This window comes from Amphiura filiformis, chromosome 18 (genome assembly GCF_039555335.1).
Source record: "Amphiura filiformis chromosome 18, Afil_fr2py, whole genome shotgun sequence".
In the NCBI taxonomy this organism is placed as follows: Eukaryota; Metazoa; Echinodermata; class Ophiuroidea; order Amphilepidida; family Amphiuridae; genus Amphiura; species Amphiura filiformis.
The window spans coordinates 47,071,626-47,093,476 of record NC_092645.1 but is presented as its reverse complement, the minus strand read 5'-3'; the positions used below and the strand labels follow the sequence as shown (position 1 = coordinate 47,093,476).

At 36.7% G+C, this 21,851-nt stretch overlaps 1 protein-coding gene across 1 annotated transcript in view; it reads left to right on the top strand.

Annotated features, from left to right (window-relative positions):
• The first annotated feature begins 655 nt into the window (after nucleotides 1-655).
• The window catches only part of LOC140139193 (sushi, von Willebrand factor type A, EGF and pentraxin domain-containing protein 1-like), a 42,992-nt gene continuing 21,796 nt past the window's right edge, over nucleotides 656-21,851 (top strand). Inside the window, exons 1-8 of the mRNA XM_072160974.1 lie at nucleotides 656-740; nucleotides 4,867-5,004; nucleotides 13,182-13,406; nucleotides 14,111-14,302; nucleotides 14,868-15,056; nucleotides 16,222-16,395; nucleotides 17,582-17,788; nucleotides 19,801-20,117. Coding sequence (XP_072017075.1) covers nucleotides 656-740; nucleotides 4,867-5,004; nucleotides 13,182-13,406; nucleotides 14,111-14,302; nucleotides 14,868-15,056; nucleotides 16,222-16,395; nucleotides 17,582-17,788; nucleotides 19,801-20,117 — 1,527 coding nt within the window. The remainder of the gene's footprint in view (nucleotides 741-4,866; nucleotides 5,005-13,181; nucleotides 13,407-14,110; nucleotides 14,303-14,867; nucleotides 15,057-16,221; nucleotides 16,396-17,581; nucleotides 17,789-19,800; nucleotides 20,118-21,851) is intronic.

Here is a 21,851-nt window from a genome sequence, read left to right as displayed (position 1 = left end):
ATTGCTTTGTGGAATAAAGTCGCGTCGTGCCGAACGAGGTATCAAACTAAGCCCTATACGCAAAATTCTTCGTCTGTCAAGTACCTTATTTTGCAATTTAGTTCTGTGTCTTTGAGAAATTGCTTTTGTTTTAAATGTGCTGACACGTTTTGCTCGCAGTATAGCAATAGGACACGTGCAAATAAGGGATCCCATATCCTCCAGTAACTTTTCCATGTTTGTCATGTTTGTGTCGAACGAGAATCAACAATTGCCGATGTAAGTAGGTATTGTATTTGCACCTGCTGTACGAAGTATTCATCTTATTGTTTACTTCTTTGGAATTTATTGCCGGTGATTTGTTTTTACGCCCAATTGGGAGACTATTGCCCATATTGTTTCCTGTGGCGAGAACATGACATCCGTGCACGTAGAACTAGTTGTTATAGATATTGGGCGCCCTTTTCTACATCGGAAACTGAACCACCGCGGCAATGTTTACTCGGCATGCAGTTGTTGACAAGAGCGCGAGTTTTAAACTGATTGTGTGCGTCATGTCGAATATCAAATCTCTGGTTGTGTGATTACATTCATGGAATAGTTTCAAGTTCTCCTGATAGTCGTATATTAATTAATTAATTAATTAAACCTGCACAATCCAATAAGAGTATTAGGAATGTACTTGAAGATGCGTTTCCATGTGTTGGGAATATTCATTAGCGTTGGTTTTCAAATCATCACCGTCTTTGCCGAAGAACAAGGTAATTGTTAACTTATTCACTGAGCACAAATACGTTTACTGTGGATTCTTCAAACCAACGCTACAAGGGGCGATCAATAAGTTCGTAGAAACAAGGTAGGCTATGTTACATGTCGCTGGGTAGTGGGTAATGCTGCAAAAATTACTGCAAAAATAGTCGATTTTTGCATAGTGCTCGAGAAGTCTAGCCAAGAATTTGCTCACCGATAGCTTCACATTCTAGGCTAGTCCGAATAATCAGTCCCAGAACAAATTATTAATTACTGACATGATCGTGTTCTGGGTCTGAACTGTTTCCATATGAAATCTTGATGGCAAATTGGACAAAAGAAAAACATGGTTCGACTTGACAGCTTTTAAATCCCTATTCATGTTACGTGAATCATTCTATTGTGGACCATCCTTCTGATACTTGAGTGTTTGGACAAGCGGAACGGTCTTTTGTCTACCTCTCTGTTTGTAAACAGACGAGGAGGTCGAAATTGTCATCCTCCCCGAATAGGAAAGTCAGCGTAATAATTCTAGGCTACATGTAGAGATCATTGCATTCAAAATCTAGTCGGATTCGATGAAGCATGACACCGTGTAAAGCAATGGAAGTTCAGAAGTAAGCACCCCGGGGGGCACTTCCATAGTGGATACGCATCATGTGCCTCAGGAATGACCCCTTTTTCAAACCGGCTTGTACCCAATGACCCCCTTTTTTGTGTTATGGTCCTACCTATTACCCAATGACCCCCTTTAAAAAATCCATGTACTCAATGACCCCCTTTTTCTATTTCCTGCTATACCCAATGACCCCCTTTTAATTCCCAAATTTAGGTGGTATTTGTGTTCTCCTCCAGAAATAATGAGATTTTTCACATTTCCAAGGTGGCCAAGTTGTTTTTACGCAGTTTGGCACTTATTTATGTGTACTTAATGATACTCTTTTGGCAATCCTGTACTCAATGACTCCCATTTTACTTTTTGTTACCCCAATGACCATCCTTTTTTCTAAGTTTCATACCGAATGACCCCATTTTTATTCAGGTTGTGTACTGAATGACCCCATATTTTTGTATTGTACATTTGACCTGAATGCCCCCTACTTTTAACATGGCCGAGGCACATCCCTGCCATTTCAGATAGGGAGTGCCCCCCCCCCCCGGGGTAAACACAGCCGATCACGACATGCGATTGCATCAAAAATGTTTACACTTCAGCAAAATTTTAGACTGTCCAAAATAGGAAAATCAATACAGTTGACTCATCAAAATAACTTTCATCCAAACTATCGTGTGCAAATTCGAAGCTAGAGTTCTCGAGTAACCTGCAGAGGAAGCCTACGTCATTGAATTCACAGGTTCTACCAGAAGTGAACCCAGAGTCATCGTGGAATTTAGTCCTGATGTAGTCCGAATAATCAGTCCTAGAACAAAATATTAATTTACTGACATGATCGTGTCATGTACATGGATCGAATCCATGGGTTCCTACAGTCACCCATGGAAAACAGGGTACTGAAAACATGATGGTGTCATGATGGAGTGAAAACTCAAATGAAATTTATTGCTGCTGTGAATGGTGACGAAGTCCTTGATATTCAACAGCAACGAAATAGTCTTTCGAGTTGATGTCACCACTAATGACATACTTGCTGGTACAATGGCGTTGATAATGATTAATGAATAAAGAACCAAACAAAAATTACTGTTGAAAGTGCTTTCAACTTAAAGCCATATTATAACATTTGCTGAGGAGGACGCCCTCACTGATTTTTTAAAATTAATTTTTTTACACGATTATATTGTACTTTATTAAACCAATATACCCTGAAAAAATCAAGACTCTAGGTGTTGTAGTTTTGTCAAAATCCGAGATTTTGAATACAACGCCTGAATCAGCGTTTTAATATTACGATGGAATTATTAGTCGAACGCATACACGATGTTCATAACACACAGTACGTACATGGCGTGCGCGACGGTGATCTACACAACAAAGGACCGTACCATAACATGACCGAAGGAGTGGTACGTATTGGCGACATATGCGCTGGTAGTAAATTCCAATTTTCTTTGCTCTGCCGTAGTTGTTCGGCTCAAAAATAAAAGGGGATATATCTGACAGTAAAAACTAACATTTTATGGCAAAGAAATGCTAATCTATTTTGTATGAAAATGTTATAATATGGCTTTAAGGGGACTCGATCTTTTGTGCGTAATTATAGAGCGCCAGGGGATTCACTCTATCATTTAAAAAATTATTTGAAGAAGTTAAAGAGCCCTAAGAATAAAAAACTAGTGTAATTCACGCCTGACACAATTTCTCTATGACACAAATTTATTTTTGTAATCGATCAAAAAACAAACGTTTTATATCAAATTTAAATTTAGCCTGAATCGGTAAATATGGTACCTCTCGCCCTTTTTGAGGTCAAGGCTGTTTTTACCATTATGCAGCGAACCATTGTTGAAGCTATTTCACATACATGTACAAAACAGTCTAGAGAAAGAATGAGGCCATATACTGTTGAAATATCTTTTGTTGATTTCGAATGATAATGTCATGAAGTCGTAAATTTTCAGGTCAAATTCCTAAAACCAAAACAAAACATTGCGACGCAGATGTTTCCCGACTTACGCAATTTCATCATCACATCAGTGTCTTTATTATTTGTTTGAGACCTTTCCCAAACGTTCGTGCTCTTTATGCATAAAACGGCTAATCTATCTGTACAAAACGCGTCTTTTTTTAGTAAACAAGGCTAAAGATGGCATTATGAGATTTATCATTTATCATTACACTCCTCCACTCAACTGCCACCGTGGCCGAGCGGTAAAGCGCTATACGCGTAAACAAAGGAAGTTAAGAATCGCTGGTTCGAATCCCAACGAAGCCTGTGGAAACTTTTTTTTTCTTCAAAATTCATGATCGCATTCCGAAATGAGTCACTTGTCGGTAAATCATGTATCGTATCCTTAAATCCAGTAACATTTGGGCATTTCATGGGGTCTAAATGGGGGTCCCAGACTCACGTGCACTACGGCAGCGAATTATGGGTCAAAACAGAACATTTGGCAGAATTCCAAACTGCTGTTCACTGATGAAAAAAATCAAACTAATGCTAAACCATTATGTAATTACCACAATAAGGAAAAAAACTGCATCTTTTCCCGTTCTACACTCTTAAAAATACCTAGTCGTTTTTTCGACTAGAAATCCTAGTCAAAATAATTTGACGAGATTCTGGTCATTTTGAGGAGATTTTCTAATCATTTCAACGCGGATCTAGTCATTTATGCCTGGTCAACACATATCTAGTTATTTACGCCGGGTCATAAATTCTAGTCAAGAAATTTTAGTCAATTCCAAGTCGAGTATGCATAATTTGGTGTGAGTTTTTCACACCAATTTCGGTAACAAATTGGGTAACAATTTGGTAACAAATCACTATTGTGAGGAGTGCTAGTGTTTGGAGGATCTTCTTTAAATCCTAAATATTATACTCAGTTGAAATAATGGGAAACAAAACCACGGATGAAGAAAACAGGGCAAACGCTATTTAACACCATAGATTATATATTTTCAAGCAAATACCTTTTCTGCTATCCCCTTTGAAGACCGTAATATTATGTTATCAAACACACTTGATGGCTATTTTCAACACCACGGTGATGAGTCGTAGTGTTCCTCTCTTAGCGCGAAACAGACAAAAGATGATGCATCTTCATACACATTTCCCCAAATTCGTTCACTTTTGACTAGAGTCAAATAATTTGAATAGATTCTAATCAACTGTAACTAGTAAACTATTCATTTTCTGACAAGTGACCTCTTCATTTTTGAATAGAATTTGGGATCATTTATTGCAATAGAATGTTCTATTCATTTTGAATAGATTCTCTTAAGTGCCTTTGAATAGATTCTCTTAAGTGCGTACATGTTTACCTATTCAAATTTGAATAGATTCTATTCATTTTTGAATAGATATGATTTAGAGTGTACTGGTCCGAATAATTATCTGTCATAAACCTCGTTAAATTTCTGGAGCCCACTTAAAATCGTTAGTTTTTAAGGCATACAGAACACATTGTTTCGTTAGTGTATTTAACACTATTTCTAATCTTTGTGTTTGTCAACAGATTGCTTACCCAGAGATGGCTTCTACGCCAAACATCATAATTGCAACAGGCCATGCGTTGCGGACGAGGACTGTGTAGGAGACGAGGGAGAACGTTGTCTGTGTGATGGTCGTTGTGGCCTTAGCTGCATTAACTTAGGTAAATGTTAAGCACAACTACACCGGGAACATTATAGAAAATCAAATACGCTCTCCCGGGATACATTCATTGTTTTCTGGGCAATTTTGATATAATATAATAATTGGAAAAAAATATAGGGCCGTAGTAATTGAAAGTGTGAGTACTCACGTCACAAACAGTCGGTGTTTAATGCTCTGCTTGCTAGCCATAAGATGCAACATAAAATATCAAGAGCTATTTCAAGATCCACTAATCCAACACTGGGCTTGTTTGTACTTATTTTACAGCATTTTTCATGCTGATTCCAAAATTTTTGAATTTTGATTTTTTTAAGGCGTTTTAGAGAGAGTTAAATCCTGTGTAGATTATCAACGAGGGAAATACTCTTAACACTCGGCACTAAACCGACAATAAATAAAAGCATCAAAACAAATCAATAAACAAGGGAAAATAATACAGAAAAATAATGCAGAAAATTAACTCTGCATGGAACAGGTGTGTTTTCAGGTATTATTTGAATATAGACACAGACGACGATTACATGATGTCAACGGGAAGATCATTTGCTGTTGCAATACATAATAATCTTATATAAATAATCCTTTGTTTTACTGGCAGCAAAGTAGAGAGGCAGCAAGTGACGAGAAATAGCTTGGTACACGCATCAATGTATTATACATCGCCCAATATTAATAAGGGAATAAAACGAAAGATCAATGACGTCCTATAAACGTAACAAGTTTCGTTTCTCGGCCGACCCCCTCCCTCCCTGCCAGAAACGTAATAAAGAAATGTTGAAAATTTGACATATTAATAATAATGATGACACATTCTGCAGACCGATATTTCATCTAGTTTCGTTTATAGGACGTCATCGATCTTTTGGTTTGTTCCCTAATAACTTTACATCTCATTAATGTAAACATCCAATCAGTAATTAGACTGTCCCACAGTCTCAATTCCATCTCTGGTTAAATGTTTTGAGCTAAAAGACCTTCACCTTCATCCAGGGGGTTAACTAACTGAGGGGGTTAACTAAGGGGGTGCGTTACCCCGGGGACCTTGGGGGCCCGTAAAAAATATGAAAGCATACCTTTAATGGGCCTATAAAAGCAAAGAAAAGAGACCGCAGGTGGCCCATAAAAAATGGCCGGTGCGCTCATTTTACCTCCGGGCCCGTAATGCCTCTCGGCGGCGGCACTGCCTTCAACACTCCACAACGCCTCGCTAAGTTGCCGCTTACACAAACGGCAAGGCAGTGATATAAATTAAAAAAACTCGTCTGACCCAGGATCGGTAAAAGAGAACTTCTCATTAACTTAAAAGGAGTATTTCGTGATCCTATCATCCTTTTTTTATGACACTTTTCAGTAGATATCCACGAAAAAAACTTGATTCCTAAAATTTCAGTTGATTCCGATTTTGCGTTTGCGAGTTATGTGTATTACACTGCTCCATAGACAATGTGTTGTAATTTCGTTCTGGTATACCAGAACGAAATTCAAATTTCACGATATCTTTGCTAAACGAATTAATCTGCAAGAAATATGTTGTACATAAACATTTTTTTGAGAAAAGTGGGGGGATGATGCTGTGGATCACGAAATGCCCTTTTGATAGGGATGAAACCAAAACTCGACCGGCGGTTGACCTGCGGACCGCTGTTGAACCGCGTTCCATTGTTTAGAACAATAGAAACCGGCTCCAACCGCCGGTCGAGTTTTGATTTCGAAGGGGTAATGTCTACAGAGTCGAAGGGTCCGTGTGATATCAACGGACCAGAGGGAGGGTCTAATCGGTAATTTCTTACAACAAAGACAATTCCCTACTATTTTAAACACTATACAAAGCATTTTCAATCCGGTTGTCTTTTTTAATACATTAATTGCCATGACTGGTTCACCCGTGTCCATTTGCGTGGCGACCTTGCCCGTTTTAATACCGTAAAACCTCATTTACAACCATATAGAGTGCTTTTGATGAAAGCCCAATAATCCAGGCGCCCTTCATCGACAAAATTATATCATTATGGCGTTTTAGCAAATAAATGACTGATACAAGCATATACAAATAAGCATTAATGTAAGACTACATTAAGGGCATTATTTGCGCGGGCTGTATCATATTAATTTAACTTTCATCAAAAACACTCTATATGCTTGTAGAAGAGGTTTTACGGTATTGAAAACTCAGTTTCTCAGAAATCAACTGCTACTTTTTCACCTTGCATAACTCAATACCGTTATATTTGTATACATTAAAGATATTTCCAATTTGGAGATATCGTTCAGTTATAGCACACAATTAGTGTATCCTTTTCTAGAGGTAGAGAGCGGACACAAGAATAGGAGGACGCTGCCCGAAGTGCGTGAAGTCTTGAATTTGCAGATTAAAAACTACCCCTCATTGTGTACGCCATACTTTGGAGTGAGCAAATGCCTCATTGTCCACCTCACCCACTGGCGCCGCCACTCTAGAGATTATGCAGAGCCTTGCCGAAGTACATAACCATGATTTGATTGATGATATATACAATTAAACAACAGAATTACAGTTTAGAACCGCAAGATTTCGCAAATATTCTGAGTACGTCATGTATTGCTATGATGGCTATTACGTGTCTTTGAAACAAAAAATATGCGGTAGGCTCCCACTATAAGTACTATGATTAACACTATCACCTCCAAAACGATGAATCCGGACAAGCAATAGAATTGGCGAATTGGAAAGGCTTTTTTCGTCCGTTTCTCTTCATCCTCAGGCGCCTTGTGGTCTGTGAAATAAATACAAATATATATAACTGTTTCGAACTGTTAGGTGTTATGTCCCCCTCCCAATAATCCATAATAATAATTTATTAAAAGTTACGTATTTTGTCATAAGACAAACTTTTCACTTGCTCTGTTATTTATTGGTTTGTACATAGAATATTCTGGATACTCAATGAAAAATGCTAATTAACAGTGGAGACCACTATAATGATCGTGATTGCCATTTAATCGGTGGCACTATTACAGTAATCATATAGCTATATCATACAAATTAATGATTCTGATTGGCTTGTGGTGATGTAATGACTATATTTAGCAATGATGTAATGTGTTGTAGTTTATAAGGCGTGGATCGTAAACAACTAGAGCAGCGGTATGAAGTTCTAAGAGGGAACTTTGTGAAACTTATGTTAGCCAGTGCCCAGTGGTGGTATAAACGTTACCATAATTATATGAAGTCTTCTATATTCGTTTTGCGTTTCTTCTTTGTTCTGGTGTTGGAGAGAATAAAATACGCCAAAGGCGGTAGTAAAGCAAAATAGTGCTTGATTTTTATCGACTCAAAGTAACGGTAGTCAAAAGTTATATGAGATATTTTCGCAAAATATCAAGAGCTACCTCAAGAACCACAGAACCAGGCTTGTTTGCACTCATTATAATGCATTTTCATGCTGATTTAAAATATGGTCAATCAAATGTATTATTCTGAAATTTTTGAATTAAAAAAAAATGAAGCTTGTCGTATGCAGTCGACACCTGCGTGTGGAGAGGATTAACACTGATTAAGGCCTTTCACAATTAATTCTTAGTTTCCTGTTTCAAGTTTGAAAATAAAGGACGAGGCGACTTTTAATTATTAATTATTAATTATCTATTACTTTCTTTATTTTGAAAATGTGGTCGTGACTATTATCAACAGTCCATTTGGTCATTTTGACCAAGACTACGGATTTAATTATTTTACCTACAATGTTCTTGTTTTATATTCATAATCAAAGTTGAGATGATCAAAAACAGATATTAGCAAATAAAAGTAATTACCGTGTCAATTAAAAGATGAAAATACCTAAATAAAAATAAAATAATTAAATATTTGTCCATTCTTGATTTTGGAGGCGCGAGGGAAACAGGAAACTAAGGATCAATTGTAATTGGCCTAAAGTCTGATAGTCTGTTGGTAAGAACATTTTACCCAAAATATCTATGCTGACATTATAACCGACATTGCTTAAATAAAGGTATATGAGGTACCGTATTATTGGTCGAAGCAGCCAAAAATCGATTTTCATTGTCTAAATCAATATATTATATTATTGAAAAATAACACTTCTGATGTTTTGCAAAAGGTCATTCTACAAATCATATACTTTGAAAACTTGCTTGATTTATTGTTGTTAATGAGTCATGTACGTTTTACAAAAGTGTTGTTGTTTCAGCCCTCTTTACATCATAACTCAAGAACCACAGGACCTATAAAAGTATGTCTGTGATATTTGAATTCTTCTACACGCTCGCTATGAAATGATCAGTGCAATTTTGCCAAAGCTCACTACCATTTGCAAGATGACGTGAACTTCCAAATCACAACAGTTTAAAATAGTTGCTAACCTTAACTTTGGAATTGTTATTATTTAACAAAATATTTGTTTACCTTTTACATTCGGTAGCAACATTTAACATGTGTTGTTATGTTCGTTAAATTATGACCAAATCTACCTTTTTAATCAATATTTATTGTTTAAAGCCATATGATGTCGGAAAATTTTTCATTTATAATGAAAGACAAAGATAAAGACAATTTATCGCGTCTGACGTCACCTGTCAATCAAACTCGAGCACGGTTTGTTTACAAGTGTCGTGATGATGACTTGCTGAACGCGGATTTATAACCGGGCGCCTTATTGTTAGTTTTGCACCTTTCGACATGCAAACCATCTCAAAAGTTAGGTCTTTATAGTGGGAAACTTTCTTTGGTGAAGGCACCATGTCCACAATGCCTATAAAAGCTGCTTTTTGCCTTGTAAAAGTACGAACTTTTTCGCCATTTGCTGCTATTCCTTTTCTCCGATCAGCACCAGATAGATCGGTCTTCCTTTTACGCGCTGATTAACCTGTGTAAACCAATCGAGGATCGTAATTGACAGTGACAGACGCGATAAATTGCTTTTATCTCTGTCTTTAATTATAGTTATTCTGAGAACTGAGTTGCTTTATCCAACAATTATAGTTTTTGGCCCATTAAAATGCTGCAGCGTTTTGAATGTGTTGCAGTAGTGCGCGCGTTTTAGATTAATTGCCATAAATTGCATGTATTGATATACGCCATTATTAATTCATGGATAAATGGCTACTACATGCACGTTGTGCAAGTGCCTCAATTACGCCGTAAAAGCACCAGCTATTGCATACATTTAACATCAACCACCTGATGAATGGGTCAAACTCTAACCATTATGTGCAATTTGTATACAACATGAACCATTCCCATAAAACCACTAAGAACTTATCAAAATTTGAAAGAGATATTTGTTCAGGGTAACTTGTCGAACAAATGTAACCAGATCTGAGACATTAAGCAAAAGGTGAGGAGAAAAACAATAGAAAAAACAGACAATGGACTTATAAAAGTATTCAAGAGACCTGGGATTCAACATCAGTAATTATAGGTACAATTCAAAATGTCCAACTTTAGTCTGAGTGGATCAGATTGAATCACAACATTATTTCATGAATTCAAAATCAAACAAAAATCACATGACTGTTCCAAAAATCACATGACTGTTTACTCGTATCTTCAATAAGAATCACAAATGCTCTCCTGCACTCCAGAACAAATATCAAGGGTTTTTGAAATCACTTTGTTTCCCCGATAATCCCGCATTTGATCATTAAAGATCGGTTTGAATTTAAATAAATAACATCGCAAATAGAATTTTTAAAAAGCTATTTCACCTGACATTGCCTGAAGCACAAATCTATTACCGACCAATAATTATTACCACGCATTCCAAACCTAATCGAAACACACAGTACGGATTTTTACACATTTTTTAGTATTAAATAAATAAAGATTCAGAACACTCACTCTTTCTCTTAGCCTTATGTTGTTTCATTGGTATCTTGCCTCGAATATATATTCTTCAATACGTGACGAAAAATGCATCTGAATTTTGACTGAATATCATAGTCATCATTTTAGTTGATTCCAAAACTAACTGTCTATTATACGGTGCGTTATCAGGTAAAGACCTTTATTAATAACGTATACGTCCTAATATAATATGCAAGCATTATATTATCTGGGTTAATTAATCAATTTAGCGTTCAACTAGAATGCGGGATAATAGTGGGCTATTCCGGTTGAACTCCACACACCCCCTATGGAAGACATGACCTTAATATTCCATACAAGGAGTGTGAATTCCAAATGGGTTTCCTGAATGGGTAACTCCATTTGAAATTTACACTCCCTGTGTGGGAGATTAAGGTCATGTCTTCCATAGGGGGTGTGTGGATTTCAACTTGAACAGCCCAATACGAGCGTCCCTTAGTCATTCCGTTTATTATATGCATCTACAGATTAATTTAGATAGACAGATTTAATCAGCCTGTGCCACTGGTATACAGGGTGTCTCTGAAAGAACGGTACCGTGATTTCTTTAATATTTTAATTTGAAATTTGTACCCTTTGTGTGAGAGATTAAGGTCGTGTCTTCCATAAGGGGTGATTGGATTTCAGCTGGCGGCGCAATGCGAGCGTATTGGTCCCTTAGTCATTCCGTTTATTAATGTATCTACAGATTAGTTTAGATAGACAGATTTAATCAGCCTGTACCACTGGTTATAGGTATACAGGGGGTCTCTGAAAGAACGGTACCATGATTTTTTTTAAATATTTTAATTCCTTAATCGAACAAGATTGGATAATTTATGCAATTTATGTAGAATGAGACAGTTATCATAATTTTGAATTTTGATAATTGACTGCTTCGTGCTTGAAATATAACAATAGTTATTTTTGAATCTTTTCTACGGATTCAATACATCAGTCAATCATCTGTACCTTAGGTATTAAGGGTCATGATGTGATCAAACAAAATCAGTCGGAAGTCGGATATACTGATTTTCAGATATAGCCAAAAAACACGATAATTTCTTTTGTTGCCTATTGTTTTGGAAACACTTCAACTGTTCATATTCTTTGGAACTAAATGTCCAATTTCAATGGGGTATTCTGCAAAATGTAGCTTTGCAAATGTTTTATACAATCATATAAAAAACTGAAAATTGAATATGCCCGACTTCAGACTGATATTGCTTGATCACACCCAAAGATGTTTTACTTTAGTAAAACCTAGATACGCCAATGCGTATACTGATGCACGGCAGTGAACGTAACCGTTCCGGCTGAAATCCAGAAATGACGTCATTTGTTCTGGTGCTGCCACTTCCGGGTAACGCGGGAGAAGAACATGCCTTTTGCAAACAAAATGGCCGACAAGTCCCGGCCCCTTTCCAGCGAAAATACAGCTTATTTAGCCAATGTGAACATGGGGTCATCACCAGAAATATTTTCCTATCATATTGGACTAACACGTCAGCTATATGGTATTTCACGATATAACAGTAATAAAAAGAAAACTGCAACCGTTCGTTCGTCGGATGTTTGACGAGGTGACCAGCTCTAATGACGTCACTATGTAAACAACATAGAGGTATAAATAATTAATTAGGTAATACCAAATATGGAGGTATCCAAAAGTATGCTAATTAGAACAGGTTAGAAGGCACGACGAATCAGAATACGAGCTTGGTATCCAATTCTATGCAAATGAGTTGAAGGAGGTTACGTGACTCTTGTGTATATACCGACCTCTGTGATCACACCACAATTATTCGACGAGGAATTTTCGTTACAACAAGCATTCGTTATTCAATCTACTAGTATGTTTCATCTAGGAAAACAAGATAATATTTTTTTTAAATTTAACAAAAAGATAGTGCTGTATTTGAAGAGCTTATTTCCAAACCGTGTTAAGTCCACAACCACAAGTTTCTCATTTACTTGTGTGATACAATTTATGCTTTGACAAGTTTGACATTAGCAACAATGAGTTGTACAATCAACAAGCTATTGCTTAATACAGCATAGCTGGTTAACAATATGCAGACTATTGTTCTCATTTGGGGATCAAAGGCCTCACACAGTATTGTTACTGTACGTCCATCCACTGTTTGCTTTGTAATGGTGCATCCAACTGAAATTATAATACCTACAGCATCACAACCCATAGCAATATCGCACAGGTAAATCAGACACATGTGTTTGTGGACTTAACACGGCTTGGAAATAAGTTCTTCATTTTTCTAGAATATGGAGTAATATGATGAACAACAATGAAGTGAATTTTATTTACTATGCAGAAAACACAGTTGGTTGCAAGATACCTGACCAGCCCAATCCGCCGAACACAGGAGTGACGTCATTGAATCGGATTATACAATCTATGCCCGTGCCTTTCGGACGCCGTGCGTCAGTCCAGTGTTGGCTTGGCTACCGTTTGGAGGGGGACTCTGCCATTATCTGTATGGCCAATGGGAATTGGAGCACGACGGAGCACCACTGTATCGGAAATACAGACGAAACTAGTAAGGAAAATACATTATTTGAATATGAAATATACGATTGAAGATGATTTGATTATAATGTGTCAATAACAATACTTATTTTCTTGAATGAAAGGAATGCACATTTCAATTAATGATAAACGATTCTAACTTAAGAACAACTTTGAGGCACTGTCCGACTGCGTCGAAGATGTCACAATCCAGACCAAAAATAAACATCCTTGCTTATAAAACAACATCCTTGTTTATGATGTTAATAAAACTGCCGAGTTAACACAGAAGACCGGGCTTGTGCTTTTTTATGAGCTTGGAACGGTCCATGGATTTCCCATGGATTAGCATGTGTCCCTCACGGACCAACCTGGTTAAACAAACAAACAAACAAACAAGAAGAAACAGGTTTTCATCATGGGTTAGTGAGAAAACTGAAATTCTGCGGAGAGAGACTCAGCAAAGGCCAGATATTAATTAACTCCCTAGATCACAAGATATGACGTTCGCTATTTTGAGACATTGTGGCATTCCAGAGAAGATCATGAAGGCAATCAGATTTCTAGACGGCCTTTTGACTGAGGAATTTAATATTAACTTACCACACGAGTACAAGATGTCATAACCATAACGTCAAACGTTAGTAAAATTATTGTATTTGGCTAACAAAAAACAATGCTACAAATGAAACTCTTCGGTGAAAAAAACCCCTCAATTTTTTTTTGTTTCCTTAGGATCATCCGAGACATGTGGTACAGATGTGTTAATCGATGTTGCTAATGCAGAGACAAGCGCGGGAGATGCTGTGTCAGCCGGAGATACGGTCACATACACCTGTATGTCAGGATATGTACCTCTTGGAACCAAATATTACGTAACCTGCTTACCGGATGGAATCTGGAGTCCTATTCAAATGGAATGCACACGTAAGCAGTACTCCTTAGCAGTAGTTCTATGTTTAATAGTACATAATTGCTTATGTTTGAAATAGGAAGGGGCCCATTTCACAGCTCAAAGACTTAAAGCCACATTGTAACATTAGGAGAACGCCTTCAATATTTTTCAATTTTTTTTACAGGATTATATTGTACTTTATTAAACTAACATACCTTGCAAAATTCAAGACTCTGGGTACTGTAGTTTTGTCAAAATCCGAGATTTCGTTTAATTATAACAATGGAAATATTAGTCGAACGCGTATGGGACGATTATATATTGCATTTTACTCGGGTCGCAAAAATAGCCACTAAATCCTTATTAATGGTCACAAGTTGGTGATTTTACAGTTATGCCCAGGCAGTTATGGGAGGTCAAGATGTTGGTTCCGCTATCATCTAGAGCATTTTTACCAAATATCTCATATTTTTTTAATCTAATAGCATTTTTCAAATTGTTGGTATTTTGATACGCGTTATGTATAATAATAATATCAGTTTAATTTGTTATTGTCTATAAAATGCGATTAAATTTTCCTCTCATTTACTCCTTTAGCTGCCACGTGTGGTAATCCGGGTATTCCTGAGCATGGGTTCATTTCTTCTTATAACTTCCGGGTTGGATCGACAGTGACCTTCAGGTGTCAGAAAGGTTATGAACTCATAGGCGACAACTCGCGGACTTGTTCTTATGATAGAAAATTGCCGAAAGCAAATTGGAGTAACACTGCACCTTCATGTCAACGTTAGTCAGCTACCTTCGACTATATTTATAAATACGTATGTATAAATACGCACGTGACCCACGACATACCAAGACCAGCAACCGTGATAAAATTCTCATGTCATTTAACGCTACACAGAAAAGGATTTGAACTATTTAGATAAATATCACCAAATTAATGTATTAATTGAATTGCAAAATTATTACACATGTGGGATTCCAATGTAATATGTTATCAATAACAACATTTTTGGAAGTATTTGCCGACGGACAAAAAATATTTATCGAAGGAATCGTTTGCAATAATTTCACAAAGTTGAACAAAATAGACAATGTTGCTTCAGTCTGATGTTGTTTACCACCTTCAAATGTACGGGACGACCACCCGCTGTGTCCAAACTTCCTGTCTACAAGGTGTTATGGCAGCGCGGAGGTTACCACATGCGTATTTATAAATACGTATTTATAAATATAGTCGAAGCATACTGTGAGTATTTTGAACATTTTTTTTACTTTGTTGACAAAGCATCTTCATTGTTTTGAAATTAAAAAAAAAGATATATTAACTCAAATGGAGCATAATATTTATATAATATTGAATGGCTTTGAGTGTGATACAAGAATATTTTTCTATTGAGTGCAATATATTCTTGTATCACACGAAATTAAGGCATTCAATATTATTATTATTTATATCAGGCTTTTGCTATGCGGTAAACTGAAAATTTAAGCTTACCTAGCCACCGCCGGGTTTAACCAATGTGTATTGCAATGTAAGCTTACCTTTTGACCTCCTTGTTTTCTGCTCTTTACTCTCTAAAGACAATTTCGGAATAATTATAATTTATGTAGGTTTATTTGTAGATGTGGATTATATTTCCTAAGGTTATCATCATCCAGAATTGCTGCGAATTAAGTTTGTGATTTTACTTGTTTATACAGTTACAGTACGAAATCTCCTGTGAGCCGTTACGGTGTCTGTATTGTTGTGCTGTTGTATCATGACGCGTGTTGGTGCTGTCACCATGGTAACGCGCAACGCTAACGCGATACGCGTACAATATTAAAAAAAATATTGTATTGCATCCGGGTATTTTGCAAATATTGTGCAATATACAGTTTTATTGTATCGCTCAAAAGCCTGATATAAATAATAATTGACACTATTGATGTTTTTTTCATATAGCCATGTCATGCAGTACACTCAGTGTGACGTCACCATTACAGGCCCTCGTTCCTAATACTTTAATTGGAACTGTGGCAAGATTTGAATGTGATGGTGGCTACCGACTGGTAGGGAAGACTAGCATCACGTGTCTGGCAAGTAGGGAATGGTCGGGTGATGTTCCAACATGTGAAAGTAAGTAGCACTAACATGTTTTTAAGAATTTGACTCGATTGCATATTCAGTGGTCACCATGGTCAATCAGCATACGGAACTATAGACCCGGACTATTAAAACCAAACGAAAAGTCACACGTTGTTCTGTTCGCATCCTACCCAACTATAATTGAACGAGTATCCTTCATCGGACCCTGGTCCTATCAGGTTCTTCCCAATGCAAAGGTATAGGAGCGAAATTGCAATCGTGTGTAAGAGGCTGAAATCCGTCTCTTGGAAGATTCTAGCTTGCTTCTAGTTGTTTCTGGCCCAGGTTCTTGTTATTTAAACCTAAACCCTAAACCTAACACGACAGGACCTTGAACGAGTTTCGTATCTCTTATATACCTGTCCTACCGCGAAGTCTTTTAGTTCGTCAAATTTGCTATTCAGATAGCAATTAACCTTTCAATGTACATGTATTTACATGAAGAGTTGGGTTCTACAACAAAGCGGGCTAAATTAAACTAAAAGATATAACAATATTTTGGATATCTTTTAAAAAATACTTAAAAACCTCCCACATACTAAGAAGAAAATAATAAATATAAAAGGTGTTATTGTTCCAAAAGGAGCTAAATCCAGTGACATCCATTTTTGAACTTTGTATTGGAGAATTTTTAGGGGACAAAATGTGTTGAAAATAGTAAGAAAATAAGCTAGAGTTACAAACATGTTAATTCCAAGCGTTAAATGTCATTTAAAAGCTATTGGATTTGGCGCCTTTTGGAAACCGGCTTCATATAGGTATAGGGCATAATGATTCGTGTATTTCCCCAGGAAGATTCGGGAGTTTCGAGACGTTCGAACTGTTGAGTTGCTGTTCTTTGTTTGAAGACACCTGTATAGTCAGTGATATGTCCTTTGTGAATGGGGACAGAATTAAATACAGAGTACACCACATTATGTCCATAATTCACAAAGGACATATCACTGACTATACATGTGTCTTCAAACAAAGAACATCAACTCAACATTGGAAGGTCTCGAAACTCCCAACTTGCGACTTTACCTCATTTCGTGGGAGCAGGTCTCAAAATGTTAGTGAAATCGACACAAGGTCACGTTGCCTAATTATTCTTTTTAATGAATAAATAGGTAACAATTCAGTATCTGCAAATCGCACTTTCTGAGCGTACTAAATGCTTAATTAATATTTAAAACAGAAATACTCTGTAATGTGCCGACCTCATCTCCTGATATTGTCATAAAGAGAGCTACCAACCTGCAGATATTACATTCATCAATGACCATAGAGGTCACCGGTGTCATCAAATACGAATGTCGTGATGTCAGAAAATTACTGCTTGGCAATGAATATCGAACGTGCCTGAAGAATTCGTCTTTCAGTGGATTCGAACCATCTTGTCATGGTAAGAAATACACAATTCACAAAATTGGTCTAGTTCAGGTTTTTGTGATACACGAGGTTACCCAGGAAAGATTTTTTTTGGCCGAGAGAGGGGGAGCAAGCGATTTTTGGCGGGCTTAGAGAAGGGGGCAAGCTATTTCTGGCGAGCCGTTTGGACATTTTACCCCGGGGGCTCATAATTATTGTACAGCCCCTTATGTTTTGATCATTCTGTTCAGATATCTCCCCTTTCTCGCACTGAAACAATACCATCCTAATATGTTTTGACAGAGACGGTTACTTCATTGGAACAGTGACACCATCTCGGTAAAGCTACATGAACTACTGTCTGTTCAATTAGCTTAGATTCTCGTATTTTTAAGATATTTGAGAAAATAAAGAATTTTGGTCAAAGTCATCAAAGAAAAGTGTTAGCACAGCCTTAGACCCAATGTGATTTTAACTTTTCAAATTCCAAAGTTCAATTTAAAACCCCATTTCTTTTCAATTTTGCCTCATTTTAGGCAGTTACTTGGGTCCACCAAAAGGGTTCGCGACCTTTTCACAAATCGAGTGGGACGGTCCATTCTCAACTTAGGGCATAGACCCTATCCAATTTAGCAAAACAATCTGTCTACCAATCTGTCCTGTCATTTCAATTGTAATACCGTTCCGGTTATTGGGTAGGATCTATAGGTGACAATGGTTCACCGGTTTTGTTGCACGAAATTATATGCGCGATTACGTTTTATGCATAACATTATGCTGAGCATTATTTTTTTCCTAAAATAATGACATTAAAATTATGGATTTCGTTCTTATTTCAACTGGTTTACAATGTAAATTGAGTTTTGTTTTACATGTTTAATACCATCATTCCTTTCCAAGAATATCAGCATTCGCTTGACATTTTCATATACAGTGACTTTCTGTAACCTCATTGTTTTAAATAATATTTTCTTGTACAACAGTTCTTTTGTTTCCAAATGTCCTTCACATAGTTTGTATTCAACAAACAAAACGAAATAAAAAAAATAAATTGTAGTTTTATAATAGGCCTAGGCCTACACCTTCACAGACCCATTCACACAATAAATAAATAAATAAATAAATAAATAAATAAATAAATAAATAAATAAATAAATAAATAAATAAATAAATAAATAAATAAATAAATAAATAAATAAATAAATAAATAAATAAATAAATAAATAAATAAATAAATAAATAAATAAATAAACAGTAAGGAATGTATTTATATAAGCTGGGCCTATTCCGAAACCCTTAGTTCATCTTCACATTTTTATAATAACGTAATGTTTCAACAGTGGGGTTTAAACACAAATTAGGCCTACTGACAAATATAGCTATTTAGCTGGACAATACTTCCTGATGCGGATGGTCGAATAAATACTATCTCAGCGCATCTAATTATTATGACTTTCGTCCCCATTGCACTAAATAGATTAAATAAAAAAGTTTATGGTACCCGATGTTCTACGGCTCTTTATAAAAATATCGCGGGAAAAGACCAAAATTGAAAAGAAATGGGGTTTCAAATTGAACTTTAGAATTTGAAAAGTATAAATCACGTTGGGTCTAAGGCTGTGCTAACACTTTTCTTTGATGACTTTGACCACAATGTTTTATTTTTTCAAATATCTTAAAAAAACAAGAATCTAAGCTAATTGAACAGACAGTAATATCGTTGGAATATGAGTTTTTGTACCTAACACCCCTAACACATTCAAAGGTCATTCAATTATTACACAGACATATTGGGCTAAAGAACTGGTGCGATGGGGAATGATGTTACTTTAACTACAGTTGGAATTGTGTAGCGTATATTCAATATCCCTCATTAAACCACCTAGCTTCAAATATGACCTCAAGTTGTGGAGTATGAGGCTTTTGTTGGTGACGTCACCATGGTGTATCAGACCTTTCATCATGGAATACCTGCCGACTCATTGAATTGGGTCGCCAAAAGTTAAACTCGCTCTAATTATATAACATCAATTATTATCAATTTAGAATCTTGTGATGAACTCCTACCTGTGGCCAACCCGGACACATATACTGTAATCTACTCGACTGTGATACCAGGTACTACTACAGCCCACGGCACAGTGGTTCTATTTTACTGCAGAGAATACGGGTACTTCTTGCGAGGAGCCAATAGATTTGAATGTTTTGATGGCACATGGGAGCCCCAATCACGTCATCTTCTACTAGACAGTGCTAATCCATATTGTATTGCAACCGAACCAAGTGACGCCAGGTATTTTTCTTACAGCATCCGAACGCCATTGCAGTATGCGATAGGAAAAGACAACGAGTACCATCTTACGGTTTGTATAAAGTAGTGCATTAGTGTGACCATTTTGGCTGACCCCCCACACACACACCCACATATATGTGGGACTTATGTTATCATGCAGATGGTTGGCCGCTTGCTTGGTTGGCTGCCTGGTTATCTGTCCGGGCGGAAACAAATTAATTAGTTCACTCGGCACTCGGCAGCTCCAACGCAATTACCGATCAACTTCAAACTTGGTATGATGATTGGATATAGTGACTGGATGTGCTGTATAATTGTGTCATGTTATTTGCATATTTATGAATATTAATGAGCTTATGTGCACATTGCATATTATTTGTATTTGTAAACAAACCTTTGTTATTGACACACCTTTGTCTGGGGACCACCTTAATAACGAACCGCGTTCTTCTAGTTAGTCTTGTTTGGGAAATTTAAGCGCCAGTTTGACCACAGTAGTAAAGCAACGTATAGTACTACATAGCTCAGTCCAATCAATGTGTATGGTAAGATTCTTCTGACACTGAAGGGGTCTGCGTTTCCTGCTTGTTTTTAGCTTTTCTTTGTATATCTCGAGCCGCCGTAAGTTTCTATAGTCTTAAACTGAAGTTAAAATATTACAGAATGATAGAGATGGAAAAAAATAGTTGTTGGCCTTTTTTTAGTCCAGCTTTTCATAGCGAGTGTGTAGAAGAATTCAAATATCACAGATAAACTTTTATAGGTCCTGTGGTTCTCGAGTTATGTCAAAGACGGCTGAAACCCGGGGCTGAAACAACAACGTACATAACTCGCTATCAACAACAAATCAAGCAAGTTTTCATAGTATATGCTAGAGGCACTACTTGGTGAAATGCGTTATCACCGCCTCTTTCGCTCTAGAAGGCGGTGAGAAAAGTTATTGTTCTTCGTCTTAAGTCCAATCATCGGGCACCGATAAATTCCAAAGCCATTAGATGTCCCGTTAGATGTAATGGACCTTTTATCATTCTCTTCATATTGAGGAACTTGCACATAATTATTGCTAGTCGGATATGCTGGGGGCACTACTTGGTGGAATGAGCTATCTCCGCCTTTTCACTCTTGATCTGTTATCGTGTTATATATATCTCCTGTGCTTTTTTAAAGAGTTTCTTTGTGCATTCAAAATTTACCATTTACTTGCGTCAAAAGTTGTTCGAATATTTTTTTTTATTATACACAAGGTCATATCTTAAAATTCAGTCCCATCAAAATGAACCATAATTACACACAGGATTACTTCAATATACTCATGTCAGTAACCAAGCAGTTGTCCAACTGACACAACAGCAAAATGCACTGACATGGAACAGCTTCCTGGATCACACTCGCAGTCCATTAATTGGCACCCAGCACAAGAAGTCTGTGAGAATGTGAACAAGGTCCTTGTACAAATGATAATTCCCAAAGAGTAAGTGGAATATTGTGAAACAATACTGTTTCTTTTAAGAAAGTGCATGAAAAGCAGAAAGCATCACAGTTTTGTAAAATCTTATCTGTTCAACCATTCTCGCCGATTTCTTGTGCTGGGTGCCAATTATTGGGCTGTGGATGTGGTCCAGGAAGCTTTTCCATATTAGTCTATTTTGCTGTTGTGTCAGTTAGACAACTGCTTGGTTACTGATATTTGTTTAGAGTAGAGTATTGAGGCAATCCTGTGTGTAATTTTGGTTAATTTTGATGGACAGGATTTTAAGATATGACCTTGTGAAAAATTATAAGTTTCTTTTTTGGTTTAGTGTAT